Source organism: Leptonotus elevatus, chromosome 15, assembly GCF_054856555.1.
Source record: "Leptonotus elevatus isolate MCC_2025b chromosome 15, RoL_Lele_1.0, whole genome shotgun sequence".
Classification (NCBI taxonomy): Eukaryota; Metazoa; Chordata; class Actinopteri; order Syngnathiformes; family Syngnathidae; genus Leptonotus; species Leptonotus elevatus.
Window position 1 is genome coordinate 15,431,682 of NC_141253.1, and position 18,453 is coordinate 15,450,134.

The window sequence follows — 18,453 nt, forward strand, 5'->3', positions numbered from 1 at the left end:
AGAGTACACATAGCGAGTCAGGAACAAATTCAGTGTGTTTTTGCCCTAAGACTTCCATTCATATTCTATTAAATATCATTCTTCTGAGTGTGTCTTACAACAAATTAATTTCAAGATTTTTTATTTTTTATTTTTATATTTGAATCTTAATTGAATGCATGTGCTGCATTCGTCCGTTGCGTAATAATTGTTTCTTCTGAACAGAGGCTTCAGCAACGGAGTGTGCTGGAACAGGACAAAGGTCCGTATTTGTTTATATTGTTGAATTAAAAAACACACAGAACAAGTATGCATTTGTCAGATATAAAGCACAACAAATATTTAATGCACCAGTCTACTAACACTTTATAACAAAACTAAACAGAATATTGATTTTATTTATTCCCTTTACAGATATAACCCACTCTTATGTGAGAACTTTCTGGGAAGATTCAGTGTGATTTTTGGATGTTTTTCCTTAGAAAAACATTTGTGAGGTTAGAGGTCACTAATGCTGGACAAGTGGGACTGGCTCCCAAGCATTCTCATGTCATCCAAAAGTAATTAATGACCTTTGTAGGAGGGATTTTTTTGTGTGCTCATGCTAAGTCCATGTACTGTAATATACTGTATGGAATTCAAACATGCACATCAGTTGCACATGATTAAAATCTGTTAAACTAACATACATTATTATTATTGTATTATTTTTCACTAAGTCAGAGTTGGCAACAGTTTTATTGTTCAATGAAAAGTCTATTATGTGGATACGTTTGTAGAGTGGTCTAGCGTGGCGACCTGTAGAACTATGCGTACCTGGAAGCGGACTAGAGAAAGAAAAAATAAACTGATGAGACAAAGAACATTTATAAGGAACATTTAGGAACGGGAGATCACAGATCTGTGAATTGCACAATCAGAGACCGCCTTCTGCCCCATTTGTCCATGACAATTTACAGGAACATCCACTTCTATGCCTCTCTGTGACTCCTCCAGAGTCTCTGTTGAGACATGACACTAAGGGCAGTGGCAACCTCCCTCTGAGAACATCCTGTTTAAGGCCTCACCTTGACTGTTGTTCATGGGAAGTGTAGTTTTTTCTTAATGAGGTCAAAGAACAGCATGAGGAAGAGGACTGTTAGCCCCACTTAAACACAAGTTGTAAACATTTGTCCGAGTAAGTTGTGCAAAAAGTAGTGCTACTGAAACATTGAACACTTGAACAAACAAATAAATAAAAGTATGGAAAAATATCCCCCAACTTTTTGCCATACACATAGAGGTGGTAGGACATGGAAAATGGACAAATAAATAAGGACTTGTCCTTGTTTCATGAGTGCAGGTCCTCCGTCTAAGAGGAGTACTCTTAAGAATTCCTAAAATTCTGGCGACTGCCCTGTTGGCTTCATACACGTCGTATTTCTAAGTTCCTGGAAATCTAACGTCTTCTCTTCCCCTTTTCCCCCTTTAGCCCTTCCCAAATTTCACCAACAGATGGCGCGCACAACTTCAACTCTCCCTTTGAACTGCTGCAGCACTGTGTCCTCACTTCACAGACTTCTATTCAACATAGCGTAGGTGGACCTTCCCGGTTGTAAATATAGGCAATTCCTTAGTGTTCCTAGAAGTTCAGTCTTCAAGTCTTGTGGCGCAGAAACAACAAAACCAATGGAATCGCGCGGATGTGACACGCTTATTTTCCACTTCTCAGCGGTGAGTGACTTGAAATCAGCTCTCGTGTTTCTCTTGTGTGCATGTTTCTGCATGTTTACTCCGTAGTTTAACCATCTAGTGTCCCATAATAGTCGTAAAACTCATTGATTTGGTAGTATGCTATAAAAAGGCAAGTTGGCAAGGCAAGCTAACCCAAACTCTGTTGTTATTGTTTTTACTTTTCTCGGAATGTTGCACAATCCTCGACAGCACATTAAGGTGAAAATTCGTCTCGCATTGAAAACTATAGTGGATGTAAACAGAATGTTATCAACAGGCGGAGTTTGTACACCGTGTACAAAAAAACAAAAACAAAAACAAAAACAAAAACACCTGTTTTGAATTTACCCCGTGTTGGAGCATTTGTTTGCTTGCAAATCGTGTCTTTGTGCCTGTTCCACTAATCTAAAAGTTGCTTTATAATGAAATACTGATTAGGCCTATTGAAGCAGATTCAACACACGTGTATTTTACAATGAAAAAAAAAAGTATGGTATCACACATCGCAGCACATCATAGCAATTTGACCAAGTTCCAAGCTAACGTGGCGGATAATAACCCAGGAACGTCCCCCTAAATCTCCACATTATAATTGAATGGCGAGGTAATTTGCATTATTTACTATATGTGTTGTGGCATGTAATTCCCCCCTCAGGTTATTAAACCATTTCAGTTGGAGGGGACTTGGGAGTCACGTAAGGTCAGATCTGGTTCAGACAGCGTATATTCAAATATACAGGAAAATACAATAAGTTGCCATGATTATTTCATTATTAGAGAGGAAGTTAACCCAAAAATATATTTTACAATAATATGTTAAATGCATCCCCACTAATTTAAGCATGGTATTCTGGTGAATATTACATTTGTGAAATATGAATGAAGCGGCAAAAGCCACCCGTCTCAGGGGGTGTCCATTTTGCCACTTGCTGACTGTTGCAAAGGGCCCTGTAACGACCAATCATGGCTGAGCTCGCAAATATCAAATGACCAATGTCAGAAAACAGGTGAGCCGTGATTGTTTTTTGCCCGAGTGACTGTGATGTCATCTTCGGTCGACTCGACAGTAAATGGCAAAATGGCCGCCCCGTGAGATGGATAAAAACTCGTGGAATTTTCTGCTTAATCCATATTTCACAAACACAATATTAATCAGAATTTTGTGTTTAGATTAGTTGGGACACATATATATTATTATAAAGATTTATTTGTGTTGACTTATTTTGTATTTATGGCTGTCTCATCCAAATATGTGTCTTTACACAAGTTTTGTCATAATGTGTGAAGTATCTCATGTCTGAGGTAGTTGTCTGCCCACTACTCTGCAGTCAGCTTTATCAGTGTTCCAATGTGGATGCTTTATGCAGACTGTTTCACGAGTGACAATGTAATTGGTCAAGTGAACAACAACAAAATATTTCCACAGGGGTCAAATTTAAGCTGAAGTTAATTGATAGGCCTATCCATTTATTGATACCTCCATTTCCATTTATAATTTTGGAGCTTGTTGCTCAGTAACGGTAACTTGACTTTATTTTGTTGTGCAAAACCAACTTGACAGGTAATTTCGATGGGTGTCAAGGGAACTTTTTTTTGGTGGGGTACGATTTTTATTTATTTATTTTTGGGCGTGTGGAGTGTATTCTAGTTTGCGTACTCTTGAAATCAAATCAGGACTGAGTGCCCCTGACGCTCAGTGCAGATGTGCTGTGCTGTTTGGATTCAACTACATGGGCTGTTCTGGACACTGAGCACATTTGCCATATGTTTTCCCCGCAGATCAACATAATGGCTGCTGGTTTCTGTCTTTTTCTTCACTGCTTCACTGCCTTAGCATTGGAATCCGCTTCTTACAAAGGTATGTTTTTACAGATAAGGATTTATTTACTCTCTATTGTTTTTGTCTGATTTGTTTAAGATACCATAAGACTTTGGAAAAATTGTTTTTAATACAAGACAAGTTGCATAATAGGGGAGAATATCATATAGATTGTAGGGTTGGAGAGTCCTACATTAGTGGTAAAATGTGTTGCGCAACCTCAAAACCCTCCACATGGAAAGCAGCCGGCAGATTTCTAGGGAAGTGGCTTCCCAGGAATTCTGCAAAGCAAAGAGATCTCTAACAATGGCGAGTTGTTTAAAGGGCGGAGCCTCCACTTTGCGACCACTCTACCATAATGGGGTAGGAAAAAACCCTGTGAACATGGATCCTGTTTTATCCACAGACATATTAGGTCCCCATTGACCATTCACATCCTGACATTCTGTGCTGCTTCTTGTTATGTAACTGTCTGTTTAGGGTAGAGAATATCTTCTTCTCTAAGGAATGGCCACAATTGGTTTCTATCATGTAATCTGTAATGCATGTGAAGCAGAAATCAGCATCTTTGTACCTTTTGTAGCAAACGTTTTCTGGTGCTGGACTGAGTGTCTCACGGCTGCTTTCCAGATATTGACATTGGCCAGGAAAAATATTTTTTACTGCGGTTGGCTCATGTCTTGGAATGTAAAGTTTTATCATTATGCATTTTGCTGCCATTTTTATCTGACATTTTTTCCTTTGGGTCAAATATGGCATTTCATGTTTAATTTATTTTTAATTGTTGAGGTATAATTTATTTTTTAAATCAAGATTAAGTGATCATTAATTTTCTCAATCAAGCAGTAGTCACCCAAAATAAACATTTTTCTTTTCCCAGTCCTCTTGCTACTTAAAATAAATGAGTGAGGACTGAATAAGAGCTCCGCATGGCACTGTTTCTGTCACTCAGGAAGCCAGGCATCCATTCTCAGTGGGATTACTTTGTTTAAACTGGGAGAGTCGTGCCACTCAAAATTAATTAACAGTAATCAATCATAAATTAAGTTAAATTAGGTTATTAGAAGAACGCATGAACTGACAAAGCCTGCTCAGATGAGAGACAAAATGTCTTCTGAGACGACCAGAACCATCAGGTTGCGAGCTCACCATAAAGATAATAGAAAGTTCAACTTAAAGGAGAATCTGTTTGGCACACTGTAATTGTTATAAAGTTAGTACAAAGAAACAAAGGAAGCCATAAATTATTATAATTAGCTCTAGAAGGCGTTGTCCAAAAATAAATCAGGAAAAAAAACAAGCCATTTCTGGCTATCCTGTAAGTCGCTAGGAGGAAATGCATCTGGACTAATCAAAATACAATAAAGGCGGATGCTTGTTTTCACCCTTAAGACTGCAGGAAAAAAAAGAAAGTGCAATGAAAAAAAAGAAAGTGAGGTGAAAAAGGCCAACTGCCTTGTAAACATGTTTACTTCTCAAGTTCTGGATTCAGAAAGAGTAATCTCAGAATGTGTCTTGAGGCCTTTAATTGTGAACAGGCTGAGAGTCTTGTACGCTCGTGTGATTGAGCAACCAAATACTTTGACATGGAAACAAAAAAATGCAGTCTGCTCAGTTTGCAGGTTGACTTTAAATATATGCTCTTACGAATAGCCCACGTGTTTAGTATAGTATTGCACAGCCATTTTCAAGGCGCTCTAATCAAAATAAAGTTGTATAGTAAATACAGGTTATACAAAGCTTGTTATTAATTTTCACATGACGTTCTTTGCTTCCGAGACCCGACTGTAGGGAAGTATGCTGCTGGCACTTCAATATCTTACATTTGGCGTGGTGGATCACAGATCCTTATCTCTCGATCACAGCAGAACTGGATTAAAGCCCCACTCATTAAATTTTTAACCTTCAATTCATATTTTCATAATTCTGCTGATGAAACATTGACTTACAGCTAAATTAATAGAAGCTTTGTCAAGGCCTGAGGGGGTCTGTACCATTTTTACTTGCACAAAACAACTTTGAGGAGGGTGGTCGGAACACTGCCACACACAAATAACTACAAATGTGCAGACTCCTTTACGGCATACGTCACGTCCCACTTTTCCCATTTGTACTCAAGTTGAACATCTATGGGCGATTGCTGTTGTCATGGGGAAACAAAGATTTTTGCCTGAGGAGTCAAACTAATAAATAAAATAGGTAGCCTACCTGGATACAAGCACAGTACAGGATTAATATTGGCCCGGCTTTCACTCACTCGCATGAGATGAAAGACGATGGGGGATTTCCAAGCGACGCTGCCTTTGCGGGGCTCGGCTCTTTTCCTGCTGGACTAGTAGGTAGCTTTACATGCTCAAATCAAAATAATCATGCTAATGTTAGCTATCAGAAATTTGCGTGGTAGCAATAAGTAGTCATCAACTTAATAGTTGGCTGTTCCACACTAACCCGACCAGCCACGCTACACACAAAAGTACTGTAACGAACTAGGTTGTGTTGTATGCTTGTAAATGCATCGCGGGAAGGGAGGGAGGGTGAGCATAGCCGTATGTGTGTTTACAATAAAGAAGGTAAGAGCACCAACAAACGTCCACTGTGAAACATTACAGACATAGAAAATAGATAAAATAGCTAGGGATGCTCCGGTCAGGGTTTTATGCTGCCGATACCAATACGATCAGCTGTGAGTAAGATCGGCCGATCCATCCATCCATCCATCATCTACCGCTTATCCGGAGTCGGGTCGCGGGGGCAGCAGCTTTAGCAAGGATGCCCAGACTTTGCACTCCCCAGCCACTTCAACCAGCTCCTCTGACGGGATCCCAAGGCGTTCCCAGACCAGCGTGTCCTAGGTCGTCCTCGGGGCTTCTCGCCGGTGGGACATGCCCGGAACACTTTTCCAGGGAGGTGTCCAGGAGATATTTGAACCAGAAGATGCCCGAGCCACCTCAACTGGTTCCTCTCAACGTGGAGGGGTAGCGGCCGGACACCCTGCGGAGGAAACTAATTTCGGCCACTTGTATCCAGGGTCTTGTTCTTTTGGTCACGACCCACAGCTCGTGACCATAGGTGAGGGTAGGAACGTAGATCGACCGGTAAATCGAGAGCTTTGCCTTTTGACTCAGCTCCTTCTTCACCACAACGCACCGATACAGAGTCCGCATCACTGCAGACGCTGCACCGATCCGCCTGTCGATCTACCACTCCAGATACTTGAACTCCTCCACTTGGGGCAGGATTTTATCCCCGATCCGGACACGGTACTCCACCCTTTTACGACTGAGGACCATGGTCTCGGATTTGGAGGTGCTGATCTTCATCCCAACCGCTTCACACTCTGCTGTGAACCGCTCCAGTGAGAGTTGAAGATCACGTCTTAAAGAAGCCAACATCACCACATCATCTGCAAAAAGAAGAGATGCAATGTTGAGGCCACCAAACCCGACCCCCTCAACGCCTCGGCTGCGCCTAGAAATTCTATCCATAAAATTTATTAACAGAATCGGTGACAAAGGGCAACATTGGCGGAATTCAACCCTCACTGGAAACAAATTCGACTTACTGCCGGCAATGCGGACCAAACTGACATTGTTTGTACAAGGACCGAACAGCCCGTATCATGGGGCTTTGTACCCCGTACTCCCGAAGCATTCCCCAGAGGACACCCCAAGGGACACGGTCAAACGCCTTCTCCAAGTCCACAAAGCACATGTGGACTGGTTGGGCGAACTCCCATGCACCCTCGAGGATCCTACGGAGGGTGTAGAGCTGGTCCACTGTTCCACGGCCGGGACGAAAACCACACTGCTCCTCCTGAATCCGAGATTCGACTTCCCAACGGACCGTCACTCCTGAATAGACCTTACCAGGGAGGCTGAAGAGTGTAATCCCTCTAGATCGATTATCTGTATTTTCCCCCCCAATATATTTATGGTGAGTGAGTGCCATTGGCTATATTATCTGAAAAAACAACAACAACTATATAATCACCTTAATTTTAGACAAAAACAATATTTACTTAATTCAAGAGAATTACTACAAAACCTTTGCTGGCACAATGCATCAACTATTAAGTAAAAAAGAAAGAGAAAAAAAAGAATTATGTCAAAAATAACTGAAAAACTTAAATTTACTAGCTTTTAGTAACACAATGTTCCATGTTTCCCGCGCAACGTACCTTTTCATGACATTACAGGTGACAAAGCATGAGCTGCGAGTGATCGGATTTTTGATCGTGAATAAAAGGTTTTGATTAAATATTTCGATCACGTATTTTTTCACGAATATCGGCAGCCTGATCATGACCGGTGGCCGATCGATCGGAGCATCCCTAAAATTAGCTCATTGCTATACTTCCTTCACACAGCCACCGCAAACAGAAATGTATTCCAATCCAACTCCAGGTTACCGGGAGATGAGGATTTCACGATGCTATGCGCTGGTCCACATGTAAAATGTGGTCTTCATTCACAGCAAATAAATAAATATAAATCAAGAAAGTGGTGGTGTTTGTTCGCTCTGGTGTGTCTAGTGATGTTTCTCATGTGCATTTGGGCTCCCTGTGACAATTTCGTCATTATATTTAGTTGGTGCAGTTGTCAAATTAATCTGTTTTATAATTGAGACAACTGACACAAGTGCAACTCGTTTTATCATTTCTGGACCTTTTTGTCAAGCTTGGCTTGATCACTACCTTACTCTTTATTTAGGGATCATAGCCATTATTTACAGCTAATCCATAATGCTGCTGATACCCTTAAACTTCTTTTGGCTTCCTATTCTTCATTCTTAAGTAATTGTGTCTGTTTTTGTACCTGCACTACATTAATGATATGCTCCACTCATCTTGTTCGCTCTGGTCGTCAGGCCAAATTCTTTCATTTGTTCCGATGGCCCAATGCAAGCTCAGAGGTGATGTTGCTGTGCCGATAAATCTTTAAAAACACATTTTTATTCTTTGGCTGTCCACCTAGCATGATAACCTTGTTTGTACTTGTTCACTTTACGTACCCCAGGAGCGCAATGTAGGAGTTTGCAAATGTGCATCTTACGTCTTTCTCCTCCTCCCAAGTGTGAGTTAAAAGCCACACAAGCTTGTTGTTACTTCTGAAAATACATAAATAGCGTGGATGGATGAATTTTTGTAATGACCATTACAGTTAGTTTAGGGCAACTGTGTAATAAACCTTACATTGTATTGTACCACTAATTTGATAACCAATGTATGTATTGTATGTTTGTATAGAGGAATGGTCATTTGTTGAACACCTTTAGGTGGATTTTTAAAAACTGCATGTTTTGGGACTGTCTGAGGAAGCTGTAGTATAAGGACAGAACACAGGAAAGCACTCTTGGGGGAAATAAATAATATGGATCTTTCCCTGCATCCTCTACGCTGTGTCTTTCCAAGTAGTAGTTTGTCATGTAGTAAACAGATTATATTTACCCACTGGCACTCTTCCCCTTATGAAGCTTGTGGAGCCAAGCAGAGTTATCAATCATCTGTACTGAGTGTTACCTCAGATCTTGTTCTCACTTTACTTCTCAGTACTTGGCTCATCCAGACTTATTATCGTTCCCTCTGGCAATGTTGGGTTTGGCTAACTGCTGCAGCTTTCCCAGAAATGTAAACAGGCGAATTTGCTGATAATATAAATTACATCTGTCAAGCATGGGACAATATAGGTGAATGACATTGTTTTTTTAAGGATTTTTTATTGTCATTACTTTATAAAATCAAGGACATACAGAAGAGTTGGAATGTCCTTTAACTCTCCCGTAACAATAAAATAACTGAAAACGAAAATATATAGTGTATATATAATACAATGAATTAAATTATTTAAATCCGTTTTGTTAGTTGCTTAGCAAGAGTCTACAAAATCTACAATTTTAATTGTCATTAAACTGTGGCTCTATGGTAATGGTGTCCAAACTATGGCCCGGGGGCCATATGTGGCCCAACGTCCATTTATGAACAGCCCGCAGCACATACTAGCAATGACATTTGCTATGAATAACTTTGTTCTATATGTTGTAGAGCTTTTCTAAATATGCAAAGATGCAAATTAAATATAAGCAAGCAACATTTTGCTTCATAAAATTGTGGAAAATAAAGATACTGGTAATTCATTTATACAAGAAAAAATGGTTACCTCCACTTTCTACTCTGTGCCAAGGTTCAAATTATGAACATATCAAATGATTACCACCAAGTCACTGCTTTAAAAATTACCCGCTTTTGACAGATTTCTCCTGTTTTATTTTGGTTCTGAGATGGGATTCAGCTGCTGTTAAGTGCAGGGGCAGATATTTTTGGGTGGTTTACAGAGTTTCTGACCACCACAGAACCTAAACTCATTGCCTTATAGAAAGCTATTTAGGTAGCAGTTTTACAACAACAATAAAAACACTGCACTATATAAACAATATGCAATTACGTGATTGGCTGATTTTTTTATGCTCGATAAATTAACTGAGTTTAATGCTCAATGAAACAAACCATCGTCTTTCCTACTCGCCATTTTGAATTTTATGAGGATGGACTTCCACCACCGAAGAGTGACATTGCTCACGGAGCAAATACATGAATTTGTACGGTTTACTTTTAACCTGTCCGAGTCCAGACCTATTACTTTTGTGCAAAAAGAAAGTGGGTTTGCCAGGATGTTTGTGCCTGCATGTGAATGTAAACGAATAATTGGCTGTACAAGTTAATTGCTGCTGGTAATTCAGTTTGTAACAGTACTTGAGATCTCAACATAGGCCCCAAAAAAATATAATGGTCAGCTGCGGCTAAGTGACTGTCACCCGCTACTGAGGGGGGGGACCCTGGTTCAAGACCATCCCCCCCAGGCACATGGCTGCAGTGTATATCAGCAAGACACTGATACCCCGAACCTGCTCCCCAGGCGCTCAAGCACCCCCTTGGTCCAATATGTATTCACTGTAATGGGTCAAATGCCGAGGTCAAATTTTGTGTGTACATGACAAAAAAAAGAGGATCTTCTTCTTCATCAGAGTGTTTCTCTTTCTTCAAGAATGTTGTGTTATTTTTGTCACACATTTAATGACATTGAAAAGACAGCTTTATTTGAGTTTATTGGAATTGCAGGTGGCAGTAGTATAGGTTTAGGGGCAAAGCTAGGAATGATGTTTTAAGAACTCTTTTTCACTTATTTGTAAGCAAGGTTTAATGAAATGAAACCCCAGTGAGGGGTGAACGGAATTGTTCCGCCCTACTATCAATGTTTTAAATATATGTTTTTGGAAGTCTGTGTCTAGAGATGAAAATGTTTGTGAAGCAGTGATTTAGACCAATTAATCAGCAGCATCTAACATACCAGTTTTGCCTAGGTTTCTGATTAATGTGCTGCTGTCTAGTAACTGATTAACCCAGCAAACTACTGGTGGCTAATATTCCCTGGTAAATGTTTGCTCAATGCTTCAGTGTGCATGAACAGAACAAAAATGTCTACAGTAGTCAGAAACTAACAAAAGAATGATTCCATTTTTGTTGAGCTCATATAGCCTGTGAAATTAGATCTAAAAATGTGTCCTAGTGTAGACAGAAAATAGCTGCTTCGGAGTGTGGGGATAATGTGGCAGCTTGCATTGAAGAGCAGTAAAATGACTTCCAGGAAGATGGGAGTGTTTGCACTGCGACTTAGCTTCAGTTGCTCCATTAAAGTACAGCTGACCTTCCCACCAAGGCAAAAGCCATAAAATTGTATTGTGTCATTTTTTAAATACATTTCTCTCTTGTCCTTACCTTTTATGCTTTTCTAGACTCTCCCATTAAGTACCCGCATCTCACTAGCTGTGTGTCCACCAACATGGAGACTTTCCACTGCAAATGGGAAGTTGGTACATTGCAGAACCTCTCCAAGCCAGAAAATGTGCGCTTATTCTACATTACCAAAATGTAAGTAGAAACGTTCTGTTTGGATTGACAAGTGACAACCAAGCAACAGTGTGTGGCATAGTCCCTAAAATGTATTATTATTATTATTATTATTTTAAATAATGCATTCAATGAAATGGAAATTACACACACTTTACTGGCAACTTCATAAATCAGTGCATTTTCAGAAATTGAAGTGCGGAGCGATATTAACCCTACCACCTAATTATTTAGCATGATCTGTCTGCTTAAAAAAAATAATTGAAAAATTATTATTTATACCTTACAGCTCTGCCCTGACATTTATAAGATAGAATTAATATAAAGTACGGCTTACATATTGTACAACTTTTCACTGACTTAGTTTTTTTTTACTAGAGCTAGTTTTACATCAAAGCTTTAGTTGTCAAATGGGCCATCTATCTGCACACTCACATAATAGACAAAAAGTCCACTTCACATTTAAACTCAACCCAAATATTTACTACTTGAAGTCAACCGGAGACAGAGATTTAACATTTTGCAAACATGATTGATCTAAACGGTTCATTCAGGGGTCCTGCTACCATATGTACGCACTGAGAGCAATCATGTCTGTGGCTGTTTTTAACTGCATGCCTTCCACCAGTCATAACATGATTTATGTCGGTCAAAGTTGATTTCATGACATACAAAAAAGGCTGATTGGAAATGACTAACATTCTCTTTCTCCTTATTTGTGACTAGTATTGTATTGTTTCCCATCATTGTAGTCCACTGCACACATCTTCTAAAGAGTGGAGTGAGTGTCCTCATTACTCCACAGAGAGGTTAAACGAGTGTTTCTTCAGTGAAAACCACACATCTGTCTGGATAGATTACAGCGTTCAGCTCCGCTCAAGAGATCAAACCGTTCTCTATGATGAGAAACACTTCAATGTTCAAGACATTGGTAAGTTTAATGCAAGACTGCTCGCTATCATTATCCAGTTTTAAAAACATGATTTCAAACAAACGTCTTCCAGAGTGCCACTGATTTCTTAGTTAAACCTTTCCTGAAGCACATGGGAAAAATAATTTGACAAAAATATCATGCAGGAATAATAATAATAATAATAATAAAAATCTCCTTGCAGTGCAACCTGATCCGCCTCTCGGCCTAAACTGGACAATGCTGAATGTGAGTGTGACTGGGAGCTTCTATGATATAATGCTCAGTTGGAAGCCGCCTCCTTCTGCAGATGTGAAGATGGGATGGATGACGTTGCAGTATGAAGTCCAACACTGCAGAGTGGATTCAGAACACTGGTATATGGTGGGTGTTAAATGTGCCTTGTATATACTGTATATTTTTTTTAGTATGATATATTTATATGCTCTCTTAGAAAGTATTAATACCAGTACTTTAAAAGACGATTGTTTTCCATTTAGACAAGTTGTTTGTTATGTTGTTGCCTTATTTATTAATGATACCAAATAATTGAACTATTAATACAAAATTGTTTCTGAAATGTGACTATTCTTTTGACCACAGGCCGAGCTTGTAAAAACCACACATCGTTCCCTATATGGGCTTCAAAGTAATGTCAATTATGAAGTTCGAGTCCGCTGCAAAAAGCACGGCGAGAAGAAGTTTGGAGGATTCAGTGATTCTATATTTGTCTACGTCCCATCTGAAGGTAAAAAAACAACAACACATCCTTACTCTAATTTATGGGAAAGGGTACTCTTTTTGATACAACAGCTCGTCTACATACGCATTTACAACATGCATGTTTCTAGAGTAAACCAGCTCACCACAGTTTACAGTGAGAACAAAAATGGACCTTGGACTTGTTTGTTTTCTGACTATATATTGCTTGTCTGTACTATATATATATATATATATATATATGCATACACATCAAAAAAGAAATGCGCTTAAATCTGAAAAATAATATTGCATGTACAGTCTTGCATATGGGTGAAGTGCAGACACTTCATATAAAACATTATTTAACAAAACTAATTGACTTTTGCACTGTTTAACACTTCAGCTAACTACCTACCAAGTAGCATGACTGAACAGCAAAAAACAAAACAAAAGCAGACTAGTAATGAAAATAATGTGTTGGTATTGAGCGGTAGAGTAATAAACCTTTCACATCCTGGTGAAAGTAAGGAACTTACAATTTCACTGGACTAGACAGTCACACTAGGGAGGTACCGCTGGAGGACAATCAATGCATGCTCAGCTTGTATGCAACAACAGGGGTGGGAGTAGAGGGCTGAGGCTGACCGAACCATTTTCTAATCAAATGGGGAATTACTGTATTTCTGTTGTTTAAATATTACTTTTAAACTATATGGTTTGTATACATATTATATAATTTGCTAGCTTGTTAAAAAGAACACACAGTAAAAAATACATGTATAGATATACTCTAAAATTGCGGGGGTGCTATTGTTCACTTTGCAAAAATGAGCTAAATGTGTGTCTGGCTGAGGGCACTGATTGGCTGACACAAGAGGGAGAGTAGATGAGCACAGGTGGACATGATCACACTTAACAAGACAAGGGGAGACGAGGAAAAAACAACAAAACCGGCCACAATGGCACCAAAAGTAAACAAAAACACAAAAAAACACAAACCAAAAAACAACCCTTAAACCCACACCATGACAGATCCACTGAAACATCAAGATTTTTCATTAGACAGATGTTAGTGTAGGTAGTTAGGAAGGTGATAACTTCATAGGAAAACAGACGGGACAATTCATAAGAACCCTATACAACACAACACTACATATAGGGATATCATAGTAATACCTACTACAAAAACAGATGCTTCAGAAATGCTAAAGGGTCTCTGGAATGACACTGTTCTCTGTGGTGTTGGGCTGTCATCCCTCTCAGTGTGGGTGCCTTTCCTCACATGGTTTCTCTGTGCCTCGCCATGTTTTTGTTTCTTCTCCTCTTTTCTTTTACACTCACTCGCTCACACGCAAACAAACAAACATGGTCTCCCAGGCGGGGAAGCGAACCCACGCCAACCTGCATCGTAGGCAAGTGACGGTACCACCTGGAGCCCACTTTGCCTCGCCATGTTGTTGTTTTTGTGTGGTGTGTGCGTGGTGTGTGGGTATGATCATGGAGATGTTGGGGGGAGTTTTTTTTTTTTTTATTGTTTTATTGTAAAATGGATGTTTAATTGTTCAGCACCTTGAGTTGCATTTTAATGTATGCAAGGTGCTATAGAAACAAAGTTTGATTGATAAATAAAGTTTGATTCATTGATAGATTAGAATGTTTTGTTTTGTTTTACTGTAGATTTTGATTGCAAATAATAGGCAGTGTTAGGTTTGTTTTTTGTTTGGATCTGTAGAAAGAATTAAAGAAAAATCACTGTTGATGTCTAATGCCACTTCTGCCAATAACTGTAGTTTCTGCTAACGAAAGTATTGGTGATTTAATTGTTAAAATGTTTAAATGTGTTTTAATATATTGTACTAATATGAATCATCAAATGAGAAATTTAATTTACACTCTGTTGTAATAGTATAAATAGTATTTTTGAGTACTGAACCACATGCACACACACACGGGCATTCCAGGAGTTTTTTTTATTTTATTTTTTTGACAAACTAAAATGTATGATACAGTGTGTTCATACCTTTACAGCATCAAGATTTCCTTTGCTGGCTTTACTCATCTTTGGCACCTTGTGCTTGGTAGCCATCCTGATGTTGGTCATCTTATCACAGCAAGAGAAGTAAGTAAATAACTATAACAATTATATGCGAGTACAATATGTATGTTTTTCCCCATGCCACTTCAATCACAGTAACACTTTGAACTTTTGGGTTTGTCATTGAAAAACTACAATGTTCATAAAGAACTTGAGTAATAAATATATTTAGCACTAAACCAACAGTGTTCCAGATCAGATATGCTTTTTATATTTGCATTTGACAGTTTCCCCTTTTCCTTTCTAAAGGTTGATGTTCATTCTTCTACCACCTGTTCCTGGACCAAAAATAAGAGGAATTGACCCTGAACTGCTCAAGGTATCCATGCATTGTTTAATACTGGTTTTAGACTTTTTTTTTTTCATGCAAAAATGCTTGGCAATGGAAAAAATACATTCTCATCCCAAATAACAGGGAAAACAATCACTTAATAACGTGACCAAGTACCACCTAAAAAAAAAAAAGTACTTAGCTCTTCAATTACTACTATCATGACTAAAATGCAGCACTCTTGTAGGCCTAAGCACAGTTTGCATATTAACACTGCACTTAAAAATGAAGAAACAAAAAACTGTACATGAATAATTATTCAATTCAAATGTATATAAATTAAAATTAAAATGTTTATCACCACAAATGAGGGCATAGCACCGAACTTATTATCTGACCCATGAGTTCCCAGCTCTTTATTTGCTTTTGAGATCTCTGTGACAGTGTTGTTTTACTCTTTTGAGTGGCTCTGTGGTACCTGCCGTTAAAGGTGTTTTCAACAGCGGGCACCTTAGGTTTGTCATGTAAAAATAAAATATTTTCCCAGATGTTCTCATGGCAAAATACCATGTTAACAAGGCGAGACCCCTTTTTGAGCATTGTATGTGTATATCATTATTGATATATTTGATGTGATTATCATACAAAAGTTGTCAACTTCTGAATCAAATTTATATTTTTCTAATCCCACAGAAAGGGAAGCTAAAGGAGTTGACATCCATCCTGGGCTCCCCACCTGATCTGAGGCCAGAGCTTTACACCAATGACCCCTGGGTGGAATTCATCGATCTGGACTTTGAAGAGCAGGGCGACAGACTAACGAACCTGGACACGGATTTTCTCATGGATCGATCTTTGTTCTCCAACTGTTCACATCTTTCCATCGCTTTCAGGGAAGATGACTCAGGCCATGCCAGCTGCTGTGATCCTGATCTTGCCAGTGATGCGGAAACATCACATTCCCATTCTCTTGTCACAAATCAAATCCGCAATAAGGAGCCGGCTACTGCTTCTGAACCTTGCTCTGCAAGCCCAAGCCCCACACCTCCATCTGAGGTGCCTGTCAGAGAGGCATTGTACACACAGGTAAGCGAGGTTAAGCCATGTGGCAAGGTGCTGTTGTCGCCTGAGGATGAGAAGGAGAAGAACACGGTCAAAGACGCCAAAGAAATCAAAACAGCAGAAAAGCATGAGGACAAGAACCATCTTCAGCTCCATGAAACCTACACCTCAGAGCTCAATGCAGGAAACATGTGTCTATCATTGCCTGCATGCAATTACAATGACTTATGTTCAACAGGGGAAGACTTGAGTTCTATCACATGTTCATCATCAGAAGACTACCAAAAACCTTCCCATGAGTCAGTTACAACTCTCACATCCCGCCTTCCCCCAACTCCTGCCTATACCATGGTAGAGGATGTCGACAGGCAAAACAGCCTTGTACTAACACCACATTCAATACCTGCCCAGCAGCTGACAGTCTCAAAAGTCATGCCGACACCAGATGGCTACCTGACTCCCGACCTTTTGGGAAGTATTACACCATAAACCTGCAACAACCTTTCTAAAATTAAAATTATTCAGTCAACAGTAGAGACAAACTCCTAAAACAGTCTTTATGATTGACTGAGAGGCTAATGCTTCAGTGTTGGATGTCACTTCACCTAAAATAGAAAGGGATGACCATCCTGCTACCCAACTCTACAACCTCTGGTCTACACTACCCCTAGTGGCAAATATGTGTATTACTTTATCAACAAAAAGGAACTGTTAACACATTGATGTTTTAGAGTTCATGAATTTGCTTGTTCACATATTTTTTTAAAATCAATTATTCGCCAAATGTCGGCTGTTTGCTGTTTTTGTGGTGAGGTCAGGGCAATTAATGTTTTGATTTGTTTGAGATGTCCTATTGTGTTGTCACCAACTTGTCGGTCCTTAAAAGTCAAAGCGATACTGAAAGTATGTTTTTGTTTCTCTTTTGACCCAATAGCCAGCTTGCTGCTACAATTTTTTGGCATTCGTAACTTACATTATTGTGTGTAAATGCCAAAAGGTCAGTTTAATGACTTGATACCCTCTGTGTAACCTGTTGATGCACGTGTGTTAGCCCATGCCATGTGTGATGTCACATCAGTTTGTGCTAGCATGTTATTTTGCGTAAAGGTGGTTAAGGTTTGTGCTACTGAATAATTTATGTAACATTGATTTGTGGTTGTGTATAAGCGAGAAGCATGATGTTTATTCTTTATGATCTTTTTGCTTTTTGCAACTGCCATTTTGGGGGACCTCAATTTTTCGCAGATTCTTGTTATTTGCAGCACGGCTCGGTCCGCATCGCCGCAGCAAATTATTATCCATCTGCTATCAGACAAAGACTTTAATTTTCCTTTTTTTGTTTTTTTAAATTAATTAATGGCCTCACTTCCGCTGCAGTAATGAAGATAACATCAATATTACCACTTAAAATGCATGTTGTCATTCATATAAACAGGTTCTGTATATACTGAAATCATTTTCTACAGACTGTATAGTGTATTTTGATTCCATATTCTGGGAGAATATTTATGTAAATACACTATTTTCATTTAAATTCCAAAACCTTCACGCAATGTGCTGCTTTGTTTTGATACAGCTATAATAAAAGTCATCTGTTACAAATGTTTCCTCAGCTTTCTAGTACTCCTTGCGTGTTTTTGTTGTCTGGTTTTTGTGCCGTGTAATTCGTTCTACACAAATACTGTGTCCATCCTTCCATCCATTTTCTGAACTGCTTAAACCACATGTGTCAAACAACTGATTCAAATGATCACCTCATCAGCAAGCTCTGTAGGAGCCTGATTACGATCCTACTCCCGACATTTGAAAACATCTACTGTAACAGTACTTTCTACTCCTTTGTCAAAATTGGCTTGTTACTTGTTTTTTTGTTTTGTTTTCAACCTTTGGGGATGATAGCACTTAAAAAAAAAAAAAGACAACTACAGAAAGCTAAAGCTGTTGAGATCTTGATTGACAGATATTGGGAATGTGAGACAGATAAACATTGAGAAGCGTA

At 39.1% G+C, this 18,453-nt stretch overlaps 1 protein-coding gene across 1 annotated transcript; it reads left to right on the forward strand.

The window, feature by feature from the left end:
* The first annotated feature begins 30 nt into the window (after positions 1-30).
* Positions 31-18,060, forward strand: LOC147162133 (growth hormone receptor-like). The gene is made up of 10 exons (XM_086096528.1): positions 31-241; positions 1,451-1,692; positions 3,472-3,550; positions 11,300-11,435; positions 12,167-12,345; positions 12,530-12,708; positions 12,928-13,072; positions 15,055-15,145; positions 15,371-15,440; positions 16,086-18,060. The coding sequence occupies exons 2-10, from the start codon at positions 1,648-1,650 to the stop codon at positions 16,941-16,943; spliced, it is 1,782 nt and encodes a 593-aa protein (XP_085952654.1). The 5' UTR covers positions 31-241; positions 1,451-1,647; the 3' UTR covers positions 16,944-18,060.
* The last annotated feature ends 393 nt before the right edge of the window (positions 18,061-18,453 follow it).